The 20,151-nt window shown below is 29.3% G+C and overlaps 1 protein-coding gene across 1 annotated transcript; it reads left to right on the top strand.

The window, feature by feature from the left end:
• Positions 1–14,343: 14,343 nt before the first annotated feature.
• LOC125845549 (glucuronoxylan 4-O-methyltransferase 3-like) lies at positions 14,344–15,564 on the top strand. The gene has a single exon (XM_049525087.1). The coding sequence runs from the start codon at positions 14,461–14,463 to the stop codon at positions 15,385–15,387; it is 927 nt and encodes a 308-aa protein (XP_049381044.1). The 5' UTR covers positions 14,344–14,460; the 3' UTR covers positions 15,388–15,564.
• Positions 15,565–20,151: the final 4,587 nt, after the last annotated feature.

The raw sequence follows: 20,151 nt of genomic DNA on the forward strand, positions 1-20,151 counted from the left end.
AAAAATCAAAACATTATAATTCATAATAATTAATAATTCAAAATATTTTAAAGATGTATGAAAAAATTAAGATGAAAGATAAACTAAAGAGAGTAAAAGGGGAGAATGGAAAGTAGAAAAAAAGAATAGTTCATCTTTTTGGTGGGCCTCAATGTACAATTTCTATAGCTTTTAGTCCAACTCTTTAGTGCAATATTGGTCCTCCCAAACTCCCATTTCTAAATCGGAGTAAAATAAAAAAAAGAGACAATTGGAATAGTGAAGACATTGAAAATTGTAGGGAATTATTTGTATCTAAAATATTGAAACACATGCAATCCACATGTTGATTCAACAATAAAGTAGGCCAAACATATATAGTACAATTCATGATCCCTTTTGTACAATTTAATAGTGCAATGTTGGTACACCTCAACTCTCACTTCTAATAAGTAGTAAAGTAATATTCACAAGTTAAAGCAAAGGATGCACAAAAGTGACATTTTGTTAAAGACTCTTCATATAACACCTAAAAGTATAAAAACAAATTTTTATTTGCACGACAAATATATTAAATTACGTAAGAGTTATCTTGTCTAAATTAAACCTTTGTGATTGAAAAAAATTTGACACTCTTACATCCAAGAAAATAAGCTTAATTAAAAACTAAATAAAACTATAAATGATGAAGAAGAAAGGAAAAACACAAATAAACAAATAAAAGGACAATGAAAAATTAAAAAAAGAAAGACACGTGTTATTGATATACCTAATAGTAAGTGATTTTATAGATGTTTTTTATAAAATAAATAGATTATTTAATAACATGAGTAATATTAATCAATTGATTAAAGGAATCCTAATTCTAAAGTGATTGTTAAAGCTAAATTAGCAAAATCCATATTAAAAAGGAAGAAGTTAAATGGTAGTTTATTTTAGGTTTAATTTTTTTGACTTTTTCATTATAAAGTTAATGTATAATTATTTGGACCTTTTAAAAACTATTTTTGGCCTATTTTTCGGGTCCTGTTTTGCCTATTTTTTTGTTCTTTTTTTAAAACCTTTTTGGGACGTTTTATATTTATTTATTTACTAATATTTGAAAGTTTTTTGACTATATTTTTGTTTGAATCAAATCTATTTTAGTTGGTAAAAGTTTTTTCATGTAGGAATTTAATCATAATTAGAAAATCTTCTCAATTTGATTTCTATTGTATTTATTATAGTCAAAATTTAATATAATCAAAATAATGGTATAATAATTTTTAAAAAATGACGAAAAGACGATTTTGTCTAAGTCAAGTCTTTTAATGAAGGGCACAAAGTTCAATCATATTATTAAGGATCTTCATGCTCTTAATATAGTATAGATTAGTTGTCGTTATTGAAAGGATGCAAATATATTAAATGAGCAAAAGGGTTGTTAAGGAAAAATTATTAAATATCCACCATTTATTCATAGTACTAGTTATAAAAATCTCGTGGCGTCCACGGGTCCAATATTTATTCACAAATTTATTTTTTAAATGGTATTGATTAAAGGGAAACTTTTCAAAATAGCAATATTTTAGCTTCTAATGGAATCCCTTAGCCATAGTTTCACTATTTATTTAAAATGTCAATATTTTAGTTTGTTAAGGGCTGAGTTATGTATTTTTTTTATTTTGATTAATTTGAAAGAATACAATTAGTTAATAACAAAAAGGAGAAGATCATGGGAGAGAATATTTTTAAAAAGGTAAAATCATTGAAATTCCTCTCATCAGTTACATTCAAAGGAAAAAAGGAGACAGTGCTCCTCTCGCCCTTGTTTCTCGAATTTCCAACTCTCTCTTGTTCATTAAATTTTCAATATCTATTTTTAACCCTTCATTGATAATACACAATCTATATCGAATTTAATTCAATTGATTTTGCGATTTTTTTTTCAAAGGGAACAAAATTTTGCAATAATTGATTAGGAATTCGTTGACAAACAATCAACAGGACACGAAATTTCCAACTTGATCTTCCACATAATTGGTGAAATATTAAATCCATTAGGTATTTGTTAACTGTTGAATCGTAAATTAGTTTGAAAGTGTTCCGAAAATGGCTATTAAAAGTTTTGACATGGATACATCTTTATTTTCTTAGATATTTGTTTTTTGGGGGGGATAAAAGCAGTGAAATATTTGTATGTCTTTAAAATCGTTAGTATGTTTGCTTGTTTGTAATCAATGTAGTAATTTACTTGGTATGATTGTAGAGAGATATTGAGATACATTGTGAGGATAGAAATACAAAACTTTTGATGGCATACAGTTAGAATGAATGCAAATAAAGAAGAAATACAAATAAAATTATGTTGTATTCTAGATAATCAACTAGAAGACATATTATGAATTACTAACTTTGTATCCACTGCCGAGGTTAAATACAATTTGATGACAAAAATACAAAAATAGTAGGCATACATTTAGAGTAAATAAAAAATAAGAAGCAATATAACAAAAAATATGTTGTATTCTACATCATCCCCACAAAGTAATATTATGTACTACAAAAGTTGTATCTAAACAAAAATTATTTTGTATTCCACACAATCAGCTGCAAAGATACTATTATGAACTACTAACTTTGTATCCACTTCCGAGGATGAATATAATTTGATGACATAAATACAAAATTAATAGGCATACAAATAGAAGAAATACACAAATATGTTGTATCCAACAAAATGATATTATGAACTACAGAAGTTGTATCCAATTCATAGTACGAAAACAAAATGAAGATAAGATTATAAAATTTGATGGCATACAGTTAGAATGAATACAAAATTTATGTATAAAACCAACGAAAAACTGTGATCAATACACTTTAGTTTAGTTATGAGTTGTATCCAAACATAAGTAATTTTTTTTACAAAAGGAAATACTTATTATATTTTTAGATTATTTAAATTTGAAAGGGAACAAGGGAATACATATGCACATAAAGAAGAGCCTATCGTTTCCTTTTACTTTCATTGTTTGTGTCCTTCTTGATGATGTTTATATTCTGTAATTAAGGAAGGTTTTGCATACGGATAAGGTCATGTAGATGCTTAGATCTACTTTCTTCCAGCTTTCTAGCCATCGATCCTACATTATCGACTTGTCCTTGAGTGATACAAAGATCAAAAGACAAAAAATTGCTAAAAAGTCGATCATTACATAATATACTTCTTGGAGTCCTCTTTGAGTTCGTCATTAGAGAGGAATTTTGAATTTTTCCTTATTAAAAACTCTAATCAAAAATAAAGAATTTACTAAGCAATTATACAAACAAATATATTGAAAGGTTTAAACAGATGCAAATCAGTAAAATACATAAAAATCAAAAAAAGATACATACCTAAAATTAATGAGATTGTTGTGAATATTTTTTGGAAGATTTTTATCAATTTCTAAAAATAATCGAAAAAACGTCACATATAAAGAGAGAAATGGGGGAATGAAAATTGAAGAACAATAGAAGAAGGGAATTGGATGAGTGAGAACATTTTTTGTTTTGAGATAATTATAAATTGGAGAGAGAACGTTTGTTTGGCTGAAAGGTATTGCTGCAATAATTTTGCAAGATGTGGGCCTTAAAGGAAAATAAGGAATTAGAATTGGATACATTTAATTTGCTATAAAACTAAAATATTGACCTTTTTAATAATTATTTTAAAGTGTAGTTGTTTTAAATAAAATATGTTAGGTATTTTGACTAGTTAGCTAATTTTTCCTTGATTAAATGACATGAAATTGTCTCATTAAGTATAAAATACTTGATAAATATTACTAATATTTATAAATTTTAGGTGGTATTTATGAAATGGTTTTAAAATTTTTACTATGAAATAATTTGAAATATATATTAATTGTGCGGTAGACTAGTAGTACATCATCTCATTTGTTTTGCGTGTAGAGGTCCATGATTAAAATATTTTTCATCATCGCTCATTGATTTTTTATTTTACTGAAATTCAAAATAATAAACTTATAGCTAAACATAGCTAAAGCGGGTCCATAATTTTAGATAAATTGTACACTAATTAAATTAAAGTAGAATAAAAAAAATATTTTTTTTAGTTTTTTTCGAAAACGTCCTTGCTGAAGCAAACACATCAACGGAGATGTGTTGTCTTCAACTTGAAACTCTCTCTTATATATATAATATATATATATATAATACTAGTTACGAAGATCCCGTGTTGTGTACAGATCCAATTTTTGTTTACAAATTTATTTTTAAGCATATTAATTAAACGATATTAAATCATCTCATTATGTGTAAAATAAAACTTGATAAATATTATTAATATTTATTAATTTTAAGCGGTATTGCTTAAATGATTTTAAATTTTTACTCTAAAATAAACAGAAAAAGCCAAAAGAACCCCTGAACTATAGGAAAAGGTCTAAAAATACTCTTCATCCCTCCTTTGGTCTAAAAATAACTTTCTACTCATCTTTTTTGTCTAGAAATACACCTCTATTCACCTTTTTGACTCGTTAACATTTGTGTTACGAGTCTAAAACCACTTATTTTGAGTAAAAAACACTTATTTTGAAAAAATGAGGTGTTTGACCAATTAATAAAACTGCTAATAAATGGAAGTAAAAGCAGTTTTTCTGCTGTTGGGAAGAAACTAAAAATTTCTGCTTTTAATAAAAAAATCAGAAGCAGGAGTAGAAAACTATTTATTTCAAGACCAAGATATCCCTACCATAATATACATATTATCAATATATCTCTTATATTTTATTTATTATTGTGATGTGTTTTTAAAAAAAAATTGTATGTAGTGATTTCATTGATGAAATGGTTTTTAAATTTATTTTGCTTGATATTTTAATTATATTTAAATCATCATGTTAATGTTATATCAAATATTTAATTTATTTTTTATTCATCTATGTATAATATTGATTGAATATTTGAATATGTACTTTTAATTTAATAATTAAAATTTTAATTATAATTTTATAGAGATATATAAAATAATCTTAATATTAGAAGTGCATTGATACTTGTCATTTTTCGTTATTTGACTCTCATAAGTATTTTTTTTTATAAAAAGAATTAGTCAAACACAATACGCTTTTTAAAAACACTTTTCAAATGAATTAACTAAACACAAATTGTTTTTTCTTAAAAACACTTTTCTGAAAAAGCTATCAATGTCAAACATTTATTATGTGTCATTCTCTTATTGGATGAAATAAATGTTGGGATATATACTATTAACCATATGTTAAGATATAATATTTATTATAGAATAAATATTTATTTAGTTTTAATAGATCATATATTCGTTTATGGTGTCTGTTTACTTATATAGTAGATGATTTAGTGTGTAAGGTTTTAGCTTATACACAGAGGGTTAAATCATCAGTTCTTATAAGTATAAAGTTTTTTGTTCACAATCTAGGATGGAAATTGGACATGCCATCGGTACGATTGTAGCACAAGATTATATGTATTTTATCTTGATTATGAGAATGGTATAGTTCCAACTTCTTGTGCTAAAGCATTTTGTATATATTGAACGGGATCGAGTAGAGATAGTTGTTTTAGACTGGCTGATAAAAACATATTCTCTAAACTATTAAATGTACTTATATTTTTAATCCTAATATAACTATTATGATCTGTGTATATTAATTATCGTTTTGATTTATTTAAAGGTGAGATTCTGAGATGGGTCAATATGCTTGGTAGATTGGATGATAATAATATATATTGGTGAAATGATAAGTTAGTTGATGGAATCCATGTCTCATTATAGAGATTGATTGATATGCCTTTTTGAGAAACTTATAAGTTTTCATCGTGTCAAACCTTGCAAGTGGATTTATTAATCCAACACATGAAATAAGTTAAGTAGTGCTCTAAAGGAAATTAATCATAAAATTAAATTCGTCAATAATTTAATTTATTGATTAGTATCTGTAATCTTAACATGGGGAATTACATAAGTGTTTAATGAGGAATTTCGAAATATAAATAGAGGAGTGCAATCACGAATTTCTAGTGGAATGATTTGTAATTTATTATGGTAAAAATAATTCAAATTAATTATTTGGAATTATTTCCATAATAGGAAGCCTCAACAATTAATTTTGTGGTCCCTACAGTGCCCATATTTAACTAGAGCTTAAAATCTTATTTCTAAAAGGAAAAGGGGAGACAAGCGTGTTTTTTCTTATAAAAAGAAAACAGGCGTGTATTTTTTCTAGTTGAAAAAAATAGATTGTGTTTTGTTCTCCTCTTTGGACTGGGATGAAATCTCTATAATTAGGGATTCTTCTAACCCTAGAAAGATCGAATGTTTTCTATTCGATAGTTGCCCACCCAAGTATTGAGAGTGTTCGGATGTGAACTTGCGATCACTGTAGAAAACCGCAAACTGTTGTCTTACTTGTGGAGTCCCTTGGATTTGCTTGAAGGTATCTTCTCACGCTTCAAGAGGTAATTCTTGAAATAAATTTCAGTAAATTTATGTTTTCTAGCATATTATATGTGTTCTAGCATAAACGATTTGGTTATCTATTATTCATGTAAGTAGTAAGATTCTGATATGCTTCTGTTGTGCATAATATTTTCCAACAATTGACATCAAGAGTCATGCTTGCATCTCTAATAAATAACCTAGACAACATATGTATATGTTAGTTCATACACGCAATTCATAAATTGTCCACGTTGGAAAAGCTATAATAAAAGCAATGCTGAAATCCATAGCTTTATGTGTTTTCTGAATTGATTGGCTGATTTTATGCAATAATGGTTGGCCATAGATCTCTCTAATTGTTGATTGGTAACGTGGAGAATGTAGGAATTATTGAATTTTATGATCTCTGATTGACTTGTAATTTGATGGTTTCATCGAAAATGTTTAGATGGATTTTAAATAGTTTAATTTGTTAGATTAAAATTTGATTTGAATATATTAAGATCATTCTTTATATCAGTTTTATTTATGCTAAATGTGATACATGATTACACATTATAATTTAACATGAATTGATTTACGATAAGGATATAGATCTGATTATTTTTTCTTAAATCATTTGAATCTGAATTTGATCATAGCTTTGGAGATAAATATTAATTTTATACTCTGATTGATTTGAAATTCGGTAGGCTCATTAGAAACGATCAAATTAAAAATACTCATAGTTATGAAGTGATTTGGAAATTTGAGGTCGTTTAGATAATGATTTTAGATATTTCTTTGTATCTTGAAAATTAATTTTAATGAAAATTACTCGACTATGATATATTGGTGATAAACATTGTTCTTTATGATCTTCATGACTAAATTTTAGTGAAGTATTAACTTCATGTGTTGGTTTTAGACCCATCCTCCATATCAGATGAAATTAATACGAGTCACTAGATTTAATCTGAGCTCTAGTTTTGATAATCTATATTGACTCTCCCTATATGAGTAATATTTGATTGAATCAATGGATCTAGGGATAATGATATTCACTTGGCTTAAATTAACATATACTTTCCATCTGAGTTAGCTTTTGTTCTAAATTTTTTGGATTGAATATCTGACACCACATATGTATGTTGTATGAGTAGTTATTTTTTCATCAAAATTTATCGTTCAAGGTGCATGAATATCTATGAGTTATGTTTTGAATTTCAATATTAAGTGAATACATAAACATGTGATTTTTTGAAAAATAGCACTCAGATAATGTAAATAGCTTTTAGAATTTCGTTCTTTGTTCTTGATACATGTATCTGTTTCACAAATGATGATATGTCATAAGAATTTTCGAACGGAAAAATTCTAAATTCTATTTTGACCAAATAACCTTTTAAACCGAATTGATTATAATTTTGAAATATGAAAATAAGAACTCTGATTGATCTGAAATTCGGTAGATTTATAAGAACGACCTAGTAAGAAACATATATATATATATATATATTTGAATCGTTATATGAATTTTTGGTCATATTTGATCGAATAGTAGTGAAGTATTAGTTTTATGTGTCGGCTTAGACCTTCGTCCCTATCGGATGGAATTAATACAAGTCACTATGTATTTAATCGTCTAGTTTTGATAATATGTATTAATTCTCCTAAAATGAGTAATATATGATTGGATCAATGTAACTAGAGGATTTTCGCTTGACTTAAACTAACAGTAGACTCTCCATCTGAGTTAGGTTTGTCTAAGTTTATGGAGTGAATAATCGGTCATTGTACATGTGTATTGCATGGGTAGTTCTCCAATCCCATCGATTGGTTATTCGAGATGCATGGATATATATGTATAAATGAGCTTTGAATTTTTCTATTTAGGATTAATTATTCGAAATATTATGATCTATTTAATATATTATATCTCATATTCTCAATAGACTTTACGCACCCACTTAATACTACTTAAGTTTTTCTTTTGATAGAGATAAAATATTAATTCAAAGAATGCATTGTACATGTACCTTATGTTGGAAGGAATTATTTTCAGTTTCTAACTAGGTAAGAGATGCGTATTTAATATATTTGTTTGTAACTCTCCTATCATTGAGTTTGATGAATATTTTATTTCTTGTGGTATATTGATACATGGTCTTTTATTAGTATTATCTCTCATGAATTGAATTATATTAATCTGTTTCATAAGGGAAAACATCTTTTAAATTGAATGAAACTTATATGTACATTAGTGTCTTAGTCATTTATTTTGAATAGAATTTCGAGGTTGGTTAATGGATGGACATAACGGTTCATTGAAAGTGAAGTCACTACCAACATGTGAGTCTTGTTTAGAAGGAAAAATGACTAAGAGACCCTTCCTCTTAAAAAGGAAAAAGATATAGTGATAAGTTATAATTAATCTTTGTGTAATAAATGAGCATTTGGGCAAGAGGTGAATTTGAGTATTTCGAGTTTTCAAGAAGGTTACTCATGATATGAATATTTTTTTTTGATGTTTTGTAAGTCTAAATGTCTTGATAAACTCAAAATATTTAAGACACGTGAAAATAACATCATGAAAAATATATACAGGCACTGCAATCTGATTGTAGTGATGTAAACCTCTCAGCAGAGCTCATGAGTCACTTAACTTATAGAATAATTGCATTTCAATTGTATACACCAGACACTTTATCAAATATTAGTGTAGAAGAGAAAATAAGTAGACTCTTATGAAGATGATAAGATTAATTATTGACTTATTATTAGTTATTTTGTTTCTGTTGAGATAGGTTCTAATAACTACATATCACATTCTGAATTCAATTTTTTTTAAATCAGTACTTTGAACAACTATAGAACTAGTTAGATTTGATGTAAGTCTAATATGTGACATGTTCAGATATAGGATTGTCTAGCACATGTGCTGAGTGGAGAATAAGAAAATTAGAATTAAGAACGGAATGTGTGTGCTAATTGGATATCCTAAAGAATGAAAGAAGGTTTATTATAGTGTCCTAAAGAAAATAAGGCAATTGTTAATAAAACTGTCTGATTTCTAGAAAAGGGTCATTTAGTAAATCATGTTCCTAGAAGTAAGCTAGTTTTACAGGAATTGAACAAAGAAATAACAAATAAGTCAATTATAAATTCAGGCGCTCAAGAACATCTAATCAGTATGTTAGAATTGATGTTCCATTGCATTTAAGTAGTGGGAAAAATGTTACTAGACATAAGAAAACTACTACCTCAACTAGTGTGAGTGATGTTGAGGAAATGAACACTACATGAAAAGTTGTTAATATTTCAATATCGAAAGATTTTGAAGAAAATATTAAAACTTAATAACATGAAAGTGTGATAATATAGTAGTGCTTAATCATAGTGGGAGAATGATAACGAAGATTGATTTGTTTTGTATGTGTGAGAGAACTTTCATGATATAACTCTTGAAAAGAAGTACACTCTTGTAGAGTTTCATGATAAGGTCCCTCAAGATCTACTACAAAATCGATTAGTTACAACGAAGAATTACTAGACAAAATTGCATGAGAAAATAGCTTGGTAAATTTCTTTCTATAAGAAATAAAGGAATGCATGTGAAAGCTGTAAATGCATAGTTAAGAGTCTAAGTAGGAGATTGTTAGGGTATATACTATTAATCGTGTGTTTAGACATAGTATTCTAACAATTTTCAAGATTAAACAACTAAGTGGGAGATTGTTAGGGTATATACTATTAACCATGCATTTAGATATAGTACATTATAACAATTGTGATGGTTAAAAGTTTTAGTGAGAGATTGTTGGGATATATACTATTAACCATATGTTAAGATATAATATTTATTATAGAATAAATATTTATTCAATTTTAATAGATCATATATTTGTTTATGGTGTCTGTTTACTTATATAGTAGATGATTTAATGTGTAGAGTTTTAGCTTATACACAGAGGATTAAATCATCGGTTCTTATAAGTATAAATTTTTTGTTCACAATCTACGATTGTAGCACAAGATTATATGTAATTTATCTTGATTATGGGAACTGTATAGTTCCAACTTCTTGTGCTAGTGCATTTTGTATGTATTGAACTGGACCGAGTAGAGATAGTTGTTTTAGACTGGCTGACAAAAACATATTCTCTAAACTATTAAATGAACTTATATTCTTAATCCTGATATAAATATTATGATCTGCATGTATTAATTATCGTTTTGCTTTATTAAAAGGTGAGATTCTGAGATGAGTCAATATGCCTGGTAGATTGGATGATAATAATATATATTGGTGAAATAATAAGTTAGTTGATGGAATCCATGTCTCATTATAGAGATTAATTGATATGCCTTTTTGAGAAACTTATAAGTTTTCATCGTGTCAAACCTTGCAAGTGGATTTATGAATCCGACACATGAAATAAGTTAAGTAGTGCTCTAAAAGAAATTAATCATTAAATTAAATTCGTCAGTAATTTAATTTATTGATTAGTATATGTAATCTTAACATGGGGAATTACATAAGTGTTTAATGGGGAATTTCGAAATATAAATTGAGGAGTGCAATTACGAATTTCTAGTGGAATGATTTATAATTTATTATGGCAAGAATAATTCAAACTAATTATTTGAAATTATTTCCATAATAGGAAGCCTCAGTAATTAATTATGTGGTCCCTACAGTGCCCATATTTAAATAGAACTCAGAATCCTATTTCTAAAGGGAAAAGGGGAGACAAACATGTTTTTTCTTATAAAAAGAAAATATGCGTGTATTTTTTCTGGTTGAAAAAAATAGACTGTGTTTTGTTCTTCTCTTTAGACTGGGAAGAAATCTCTACAATTAGAGATTCTTCTAACCCTAGAAAGATCGAAGATTTTCTATTCAATACGTGTCCACCCAAGTATTGAGTGTGTTCAGATGTGAACTTGAGATCATTGTAGAAGACCGCAAACTGCTCTTTAACTTGTGGAGTCGCTTGGATTTGCTTGAAGGTATCTGCTCACTCTTCAAGAGGTAATTCTTGAATTAAATTTCTATAAGTTTATGTGTTCTAGCATATTATATATGTTCTATTATAAATGATTTGGTTATCTATTATTCATGTAAGTAGTAAGATTCTGATATGCTTGCGCTGTACATATAGTTTTCCATCAATAAAAATCCCATGTCACCTAGATTTTTTCTCATAATTTATCTAAGACAAAACAAAATATCTCTTCAAGACCTCAATTTTTTTTTAAATCTACTAGTTTTTGGTACTTATTGTAGCTTTTAATTATTTTTTTATTCTTATTGAATCTGGGTTCTCTTCATTTTTTTCCCCTCAAATTCTTACTTAGATTGAAGACACGTAGGATAAAGAAAAAAATGACTAAGATTTAATTAATTAAATGAAGGCTCTAAACATGAGATGAATAATTAATATTTCATAAACAAATTAATGTCAGAATCATTATAATATTATCTTATCCATAATACCTCATAAATTTGTCTCTTTTTCTACTTTTCTTATCTCAACGGGTTGTGAGCATCTATTTTTTTAAATTGAATTCAATTAATCTTTACTTGCAATTTTTTATGGAACTTTCTCAAATTAGTTATCACAGAGATTATTAGTAGAATGTTTAAATTATCATTTAAAAAAAGGGGAAGATAGACACTTTATAATTTATGAACAATATAATATGTCTCTATAATTATGGTATTACTAATATTTTTTATAATATACTAATTATCTAAAATAAATCTTTTTTTAAAAAGCAACAACAAATACAAAAAATATTAGATTTTCTTTAAAATAATTTTTGGGGTCTTGAATAGGTATTAAATAAACAATGGAAAAAAATTAGTAAAGGTAGGTTATTATTTCATTCAGAAAATGACATAATAAATATTTTTAAAAGGAAGAAACTAAAGTTGGGGCTGTTAGTTTTGATGGTATAAGTAAGCCAAAAATGTGAATTAAAGGGTATTTTAAATCAAAAAAATGAATAGAAGGGTATTTTTAAATCAAAAGATCAACGAAAAAATATTTTAAAACATTTTCCTAAAGTTCAGGAATATTTGGTCCTTTTCCGTAAAATAAATTATACTACTATATTTGTGTAGTAACTCATCTTCCTGTCTTTTTATGGTGCTAATCTAATGTGAAGAGGTCCATAAGTTGATTTTTTGCCCAAAATAGTTACAAAATATACCTAAATATTACTAACATTCAAAATAATAAGGTTATAACTAACGAATATGAGTTTAAAATTAAATTACATAGATAAAACGAATCTCATAATTTAAAAAATTTATACACTAATTAAATTAAAATAGAAAAAAAAACTAATTTTTTTTCCGAAAATAGCAGAGTCTTAACTCTAGAAAAACATAAATAATATAATAAGAAAAATTAGATTATGTAGCCACGTGTTAACCCCATTTAAGGTTCTCGAACAATGTAACGTGATTTCTGATAGGTTTGATAGGCAGGTGGAGATAAGAGGGGTTAACACAACAGTAAATCAAATTGACATAACGTACCAAATTTGTGAATGCTTTAAACTATTACAGATCCACATGTTGTGCTAATTACAAGCACACAATGTGGTGGCCTTTGTATTCTGATGTTATATCCTAACCACCCAAACTAGAAAATCTATTTTCTCTTATCTCTTTCCTTTTCTATGCATCTAATTATATTAATTCCTCACTCAAAACATAATGAAGATAGTTAAATCTTGAAAATTTATTATAAAAAAGAAGAAATAACCTATTGTACTAACCACATGACTAACATATTTATTTTACTTTGAAGTCAATGTACAACATGTATTTGATCATTGTATCACCTAATATGCTAACTACTTTAAATAAAAAAAACGAAAATCCTTGTTAAGCAAGAGTATTATTACTCAAATATTTTAGTACATCACCAAGCCCATCTTTACCAAACTATGATAATTGTGTCTTGCACGATCAGTTACATCATTAGCTTTCCTGTCTCTATCAACCCTGTCTTCAATTTCAAGGCAAAACAACAGTACTTCCTCAATCCTACCGTTCTATAAAATCATAAATTTTTTATAGATCTTTTAAATATTTTGAATTATTAATTATTGTGACTTATAATATTTTTTACGTAGTTTATAAATACATAAATTTCATTTAAAAAATTTGAAGATTTCATCTGCAAATTCCTTGTACAACTTACACTGTTTGACACTCGAAAAATAAAAAGTGTCACATAAACTGGGATATAGGAAGTATGAATTAGTTTGACTTGATAACTATTATTTGTTTTAAAAAATAATTTTTGAAATTTGTAGTCTAAAATAAATGATAGATGTTAATATGATTATAAATTATTTCATTCATGATAAAATAAATATTTTAAAGTGAAATGATTACTTAATATAGAAATATGTCATTCTTTTTTTAGATTGACTAAATATATATCACTTATTTTAAAATGCTTATTTTTTCATTAATTTAATGATTTATAACCATATGATTATATATCACTTATTTTAGACCACAAGTATTTTTAAAAAAATTCTTTGTCAAACTCTTTATCAAATCAAACAAACTCATATAAAATGAGACAGAGAGAGTAGTATTCCTATTTTTTTCTGAGATCTCTTTATTTTTAAGGAAAAACGAAAACTCTAGTCCATGCAGAATTATTGCCACTATAATTTTTTCTTTGAAAAAATATGTGTTTTTTAAAAAAACAATATTTTGTACAGTACTCTCAAGTCTTGCGTTGTTCTTTAAAAAAATAGTAATTTATTTGAAGCTGAATTTATGTATGGCACAATAAAAAATAGAAGTAGTGATTTGGCATTTTTCTTTTAATAATAATATAAGTAACTACTCTCTTAGAACTCTTCTGACATCTCTATTCTTAAATATTTCAAGTACTAATTTATATAGTGCACTTGCCAAAAAACTTGGAAATTCCCCAAACCCATTATTTTCTATTTTCCAAGTTATAAGTTTTATCCTGGATTCTTCTCCGAAAGAAAAGATGAGATCAAAAAGCCAAAGCCCTATCAATGTTAAGCTCATTCTTATTGGTGTTTTCTTAGTTTTTCTATTGTTTTGGGTACTTAGATCAACTTATTCACCTTCTCCTGAACAACAAACTCAATCTCTTGATCACTCATCAGTTGTTTCAAAGTCATCATCAGAAGATCAAGAAACTGATGAAGATCATCAGTCTTCTTCGCCTTCGTCTTCATCTTCATCTGCAGTAGCTTGTCCATCAAACACTTGCAACAAGATATCCCCTTCACTAGCAAATGCTGTAGTCCACTATGCAACTTCAAATGTGACACCACAACAAACACTTAGAGAAATCTCAGTTTCCTTAAGAGTTCTTGAAAAGAAATCTCCTTGCAATTTCTTGGTGTTTGGATTAGGACATGATAGTTTAATGTGGACAGCTCTTAACCATGGTGGAAGAACAGTTTTTCTTGAAGAAGACAAGTCATGGATAGAGCAAATACAGAGCCAATTACCAAATTTGGAATCTTACCATGTTATATATGACACAAGAATAACTCAAGCTGATGAACTTATGGAAATTGGAATGAGTAATGAAGATTGTAAGAAAGTAACAGATCCAAGATTCTCAAAATGTCAGCTTGCTCTAAAGGGGTTGCCTCAACAAGTGTTGGAGATTGATTGGGATTTAATAATGGTAGATGCACCAACTGGTTGGCATGATGGAGCACCAGGAAGGATGAGTGCAATATACACTGCTGGATTGATTGCTAGGAACAAACTAGATGGAGAAACTGATGTGTTTGTTCATGATGTTGATAGAATTGTGGAAGATCAATTTTCAAAGGCTTTTCTTTGTGAAAGTTATTTGGTAGAACAAGAAGGGAGGATTAGGCATTTCAATATTCCTAGCCATAGGTCACGTTTGGGTAGACCTTTTTGTCCTTAAACTACTTTATTTCTCCTAACTAAAAATAATTTTTATTCCCTTGTTGCTTCCCACATGTATTTTCATTCTCCATTTTGTTTCATCTACCTATGGATGTACATTGAGGACTATGTTCATTCCTACTATTATTTTCTATCATATAATAAGTAATATTTGGATTGATTTGATGGTTGAAGAATAATTTAGTTGCTAGGGCTAAGTTCTTCAATATTTATCTAGGTGATTGTTTTAAGCATTCCTTTTAGACATGTAAAAGGGCTAAAAATGCATCTGACTATCCGAATGATGCTACGTTTATGACTCAAAATTGATCTTGTTGATATGTTTTTTGGCACAAAAATATTATTAAAATAGTCAAATAAACTTAGCCAATTAATAGCTCAAAAAGATGTATCGCCAAAATGGCCCGAAAACCTTCAAAAACTGTTAATTTTGGCGTTCCAAATCCCCACTTTGGCGATCCGCTGAATATTTTGGCTATGGTGCCTCCAAATCGCCGATTTGTCAAACGAGATTCATTCGAAAGTCGTTTTCTTCGATTTTCCAGGTCTTCATACATTCTTAGAGGGGTATTCTCACCATTTTACCCTCAATTAACTTCCCTAAGTCCATCTTCTAACCTAATAACCTCCTTATACGTATAACAACTTTCAAAATCCCTTATTATCCTTCTCCAAAAGATCAAGAACTTCAAGAAAAGGATTTCTCATCGCAAGATTTAAAGGCTCCAAGTTCAAGGTTCTTCATAAACTGCCGTCACTAAGGTATGTAGGATTCCAATGAAGAATTCTTCTTATCCTCATGTCCAAAACTCATAAGTTTTTATGAACTTGATTCTATAGTTAGGGTTATCAAATCCTCTTTCGAATTAATTATATTTATGATTCTAACTACATGATTTCTTGAACTTTTTATTCATAATTGTAGATTCTGACTAATTAACTTTTGTTTTATACTTAGTAAGGTTTCTCATAGTCATTCTTATTAGTTCTTGACATGTTACTACTTATGATTCACAAACCTTTTATTTCAAAGCATGATTTTAGAGTCTTTATGATATTATAAAAGCTATTTTGAGAAAATCACAAGTTATGCATGTCCTAGAATTTTTTTAAAGATTTAAAAAAAAAAGAGATTTCAACATATGATTTTAGAAAGAAATGTTTGAGCTTCGTCTCATAGACTTGTGTAAAGTATCACACCAAGATATGTTTTAGAAAGAGATTTTGAGCAAGGCTCATGATAAGCTTGACATATATTTTTATGATCTATTTGGATCGTATGTATTGGGATTAGTATTTAACACCGAGTGAATGGGGGTTCTAGGTAGCCCAACTTTCAGAACTATTTCCGGTGTAGGATTATGTTTCACCAATTTGTCAATTCCTAAGAGGCTGAGATTATTGGATCCACATTAGATAGACATATTCTATACCCTGGCAAGGTATAGGGAATCCTCCTAACTGGGGAATTTATTGGTTCATCATAAGCTCACATGGTGTATGTCAGTTATGAGAAACTCTCACATAAAAGATTTATTTCGTTTCTTTTATTTTCTTGATATTATAATTATAAGATTTAATATAACATGATTTTTTTCAGGTATGCATCCTTTCACATATGATGATAGAAAATAGGGTCTCAAATATAAATTTTTGTTTCTGAAATATTATGTCATATGTCACAGTCTTGACTCTCTCACCTTCATTTATCATGGATATATTACTCAGATTTATTATTCTTTCAGTTGTTTGTATATTTGTTGATCTCAGTCCTTACATTGCATACCAATACATTTCATGTATTGACGCTACTTTATGCTACATAATTTTATGATGTATATTTCCACATCCTGATTCATATTCATGAGTAGATGTTCCACTAATTTCCTTTACTTTCAGCATTGTGGTGAGTCCTTTTCGCATTCAGGGACTTCAATTATGAGTTAGTAGATGTTATTCACTTCACTTGTGTTAGCTTTTAGAAAACTTGGGGTCTTGTCCCGACAAATTATCTTATTCAGTTTAGAGACTTTCAAACATTAGTATTCAGTTGTAATAAATTTAATTTTGAAATTTATTCTGTTATGATTTTTGTTTACAAGTTTCGCTGCAATTTTTATTTTATATGCTTAGATATGCTATGCCACATGTTAGCTTAAGATCACTTGTGATTCCAAGTATCGTGTCTCGACCGTGGTGTAGATTAAGATCATGAAAAACATGGTATTTGATGGGTCCATAAATTGGACTCATTTAGGGCTTTATTTTAATAGAAATAGTGTCCTCAAATCAAATGCTTATTTTGTCTCAATATCTGATGAAAACTATTAAGTTTCAGGTATTTAAAGTTTTAGCGAAAACATGGACACTTAGGCGCAAAAAGGAACAAAAAGGCTGAAAATAACGTAAAAACTGAAGCTTGAGCTTCACCAATCACTCTTGGCGAATCGCCGAAGGGAAGAACTCCGCCCTTTGTTCCAGTATGCGAAGCCCTAAAGGAAGTGGATCAAAAAGGCGATGAAAGGAGTAGTCGGCGCTTCGCCGAACAATTTTGCGAAGCAATGCTATACCGCCCAATGTTTCAGAACACAAACATGCTGAAGGCAAAGCACAAGACACGATGAACTAGAAAAAGGGCGATTCGTCGAGTCATTCAGCGATCGCGGCTAACCTCGTCGAACGATCCGCCATAACACTAAATCTGAAAACTATAAATACTAGCCTTAGTTATTATTTTTAAAGGGCCCGAACATTATTGTTAATTTTCACTTTTAGAACATCAGTTTTAGTATTTTTCTCTCAAGTTTGGAGAGGGTTTTATGGGAGACTTGAAGAAAGGAGTTCATCTTCCCTAAGTTGGAAGTGAGTCTTCTCTATTCTTCTTCCTTTGTTTAAATTAACGTTTAATTTCTTATACCCATTTGATTTCATTATCATTTTAGGTGTATTTTCTTATCCCTTGATGTGTGGCTAAAATCCCCCATTCTTGGGGTATAATTTAGCAAATATGTGTTGATATTATTATTGGGTCTTGCTTGCTGATAGGTTAGATGTATTTTAATGGTGATTTCACCTAGTGGTTGTGGTTTAATTTAATGGGTTTGTAGTTGCAAATACAAAGCCACCCATGTGTTTTCGGCTTCCCGAGAGAGAGGTCGCGAAACCAAGACCGCTAGACTGATGGCCTAATGAGTGGGTCGACATGAGGTTGAGCCTGAGAGGGTGAGCCCTAGTCCCATTTACTAACACTCAGCTCGAGAGACTGAGTGGGGTAAGGCGTAAGCTGTCCTTCATGCGGCAAATGGGTGTCCGAGAGGAACGCATTTGAAACGGGGTAAGTTGCCCGAGAGGGAACTTATTTCCATCTAAAGCTTAGCCTAGTCACTATTATCTTGCAAATTTTCTATCAAAAGCATGTACCCAACTATTTATCTCAACTTGTATTGCGGTCACACCTCAAGAACTTTCCCCCCTACTTGATTTTATCTTTATTTTTGTTGTTTTAGCTACTTGTGACAAAAACCCCTTTGATATTTGACACTTTTGTGTCACCCACTTGAATTTACTTTGTTTCTATTTGATAATTTCTCAAACTACAGCTAACTAGAACAAAATTCTAGCCTAACTACTATTTTCACTACCACTCCCTTGGGACACGACCCCAACCCTTGGTTGGATTACTATATTATCGACGATCGTAGACACTCGAACCATAGGTTAGTGTCGTTGGTCACGATAAGCATCAAAATGGCGCCGCTGCCGGGGAGTGGTGTTACGTGATAATTTTTAGTTTAGTAAAATTTTTGTTCTTCTTAGCTGTAGTTTACTAACTTTATTTTAGTTTTTTTTGCTTGTTTATATATTGAAACAAGTAAGATGATCATGAATGGTAACTATGTGTACCAAATAGACCAAGTGCTATCTTTTCTCTACCCAGTGCCAAAAGAGGGATGGCCTCATGAAAATGAGGTCAACCTCACTAATAGAACTTGAATGAGAACTTGCGTCGTGCCACAACGTTAAATAAGACGATGTTTTGGAGGCAACCCAAAACCCTTTTTATTGCTTTAAGTTACTTTGATGAAATAATGGTGTGTTGATTGCGCAGGTGAAAGTGTGCAAGTTGAATGAGAAGTATAGATTGGTAAACGGAAAGCCCGGTCGGCGAATCGCCGATTGGTTCGGAAACCCCGACTCACTCCACCGTTTGATTCAACCCAATTTGGGATTGGGTCTGTAAAACTCGGCGGACTCAACGAAATTATTGGCAAGTCGCCGAGTATATCGGCGATTTCGATGCAGACCGCCATTTGGATTTTCATCTCGACTGAAGGTCCTGTAAAACTTGGTGAGATAAGTGAACACTTTGCGAATCGCCAAGAGGTTTGGCGATCGGGATTAATGTCACCGAATGGACAAGAACTGGACGGTCTTTCAGCCAAAGGTTTAAAAAGTTCTAACTTCATTCTCTTTCCATCACTTTTCCACCTCTACAAACTCACACTTGCACTCTAGTTTTATATTTATTGCACTTTCTGAGTATTTTGGTTAGTTGATTTGTGCACGGGATTGGATTACATTGCTTCCTAGCATTTCAATAACCATTTGAGCAGCGCAAAAATGTTAGTTTCTCAAACCCCGTGATTGTGTCGTCAAAATTGTACTCATTTGCAAATATGCTGAACCTCCTTGATTGGATTGAATTGTTTATGTGTCGATTTGTCTGCGATAACCTCGCCTGAACTACCTTAACTGTTTAAAC

Source organism: Solanum stenotomum, chromosome 11 (assembly GCF_019186545.1).
Source record: "Solanum stenotomum isolate F172 chromosome 11, ASM1918654v1, whole genome shotgun sequence".
Classification (NCBI taxonomy): Eukaryota; Viridiplantae; Streptophyta; class Magnoliopsida; order Solanales; family Solanaceae; genus Solanum; species Solanum stenotomum.

Coding starts and splice junctions, on each gene's coding strand:
- LOC125845549 (XM_049525087.1), top strand. CDS start 14,461: ATGAGATCAAAAAGCCAAAGCCCTATCAATGTTAAGCTCATTCTTATT.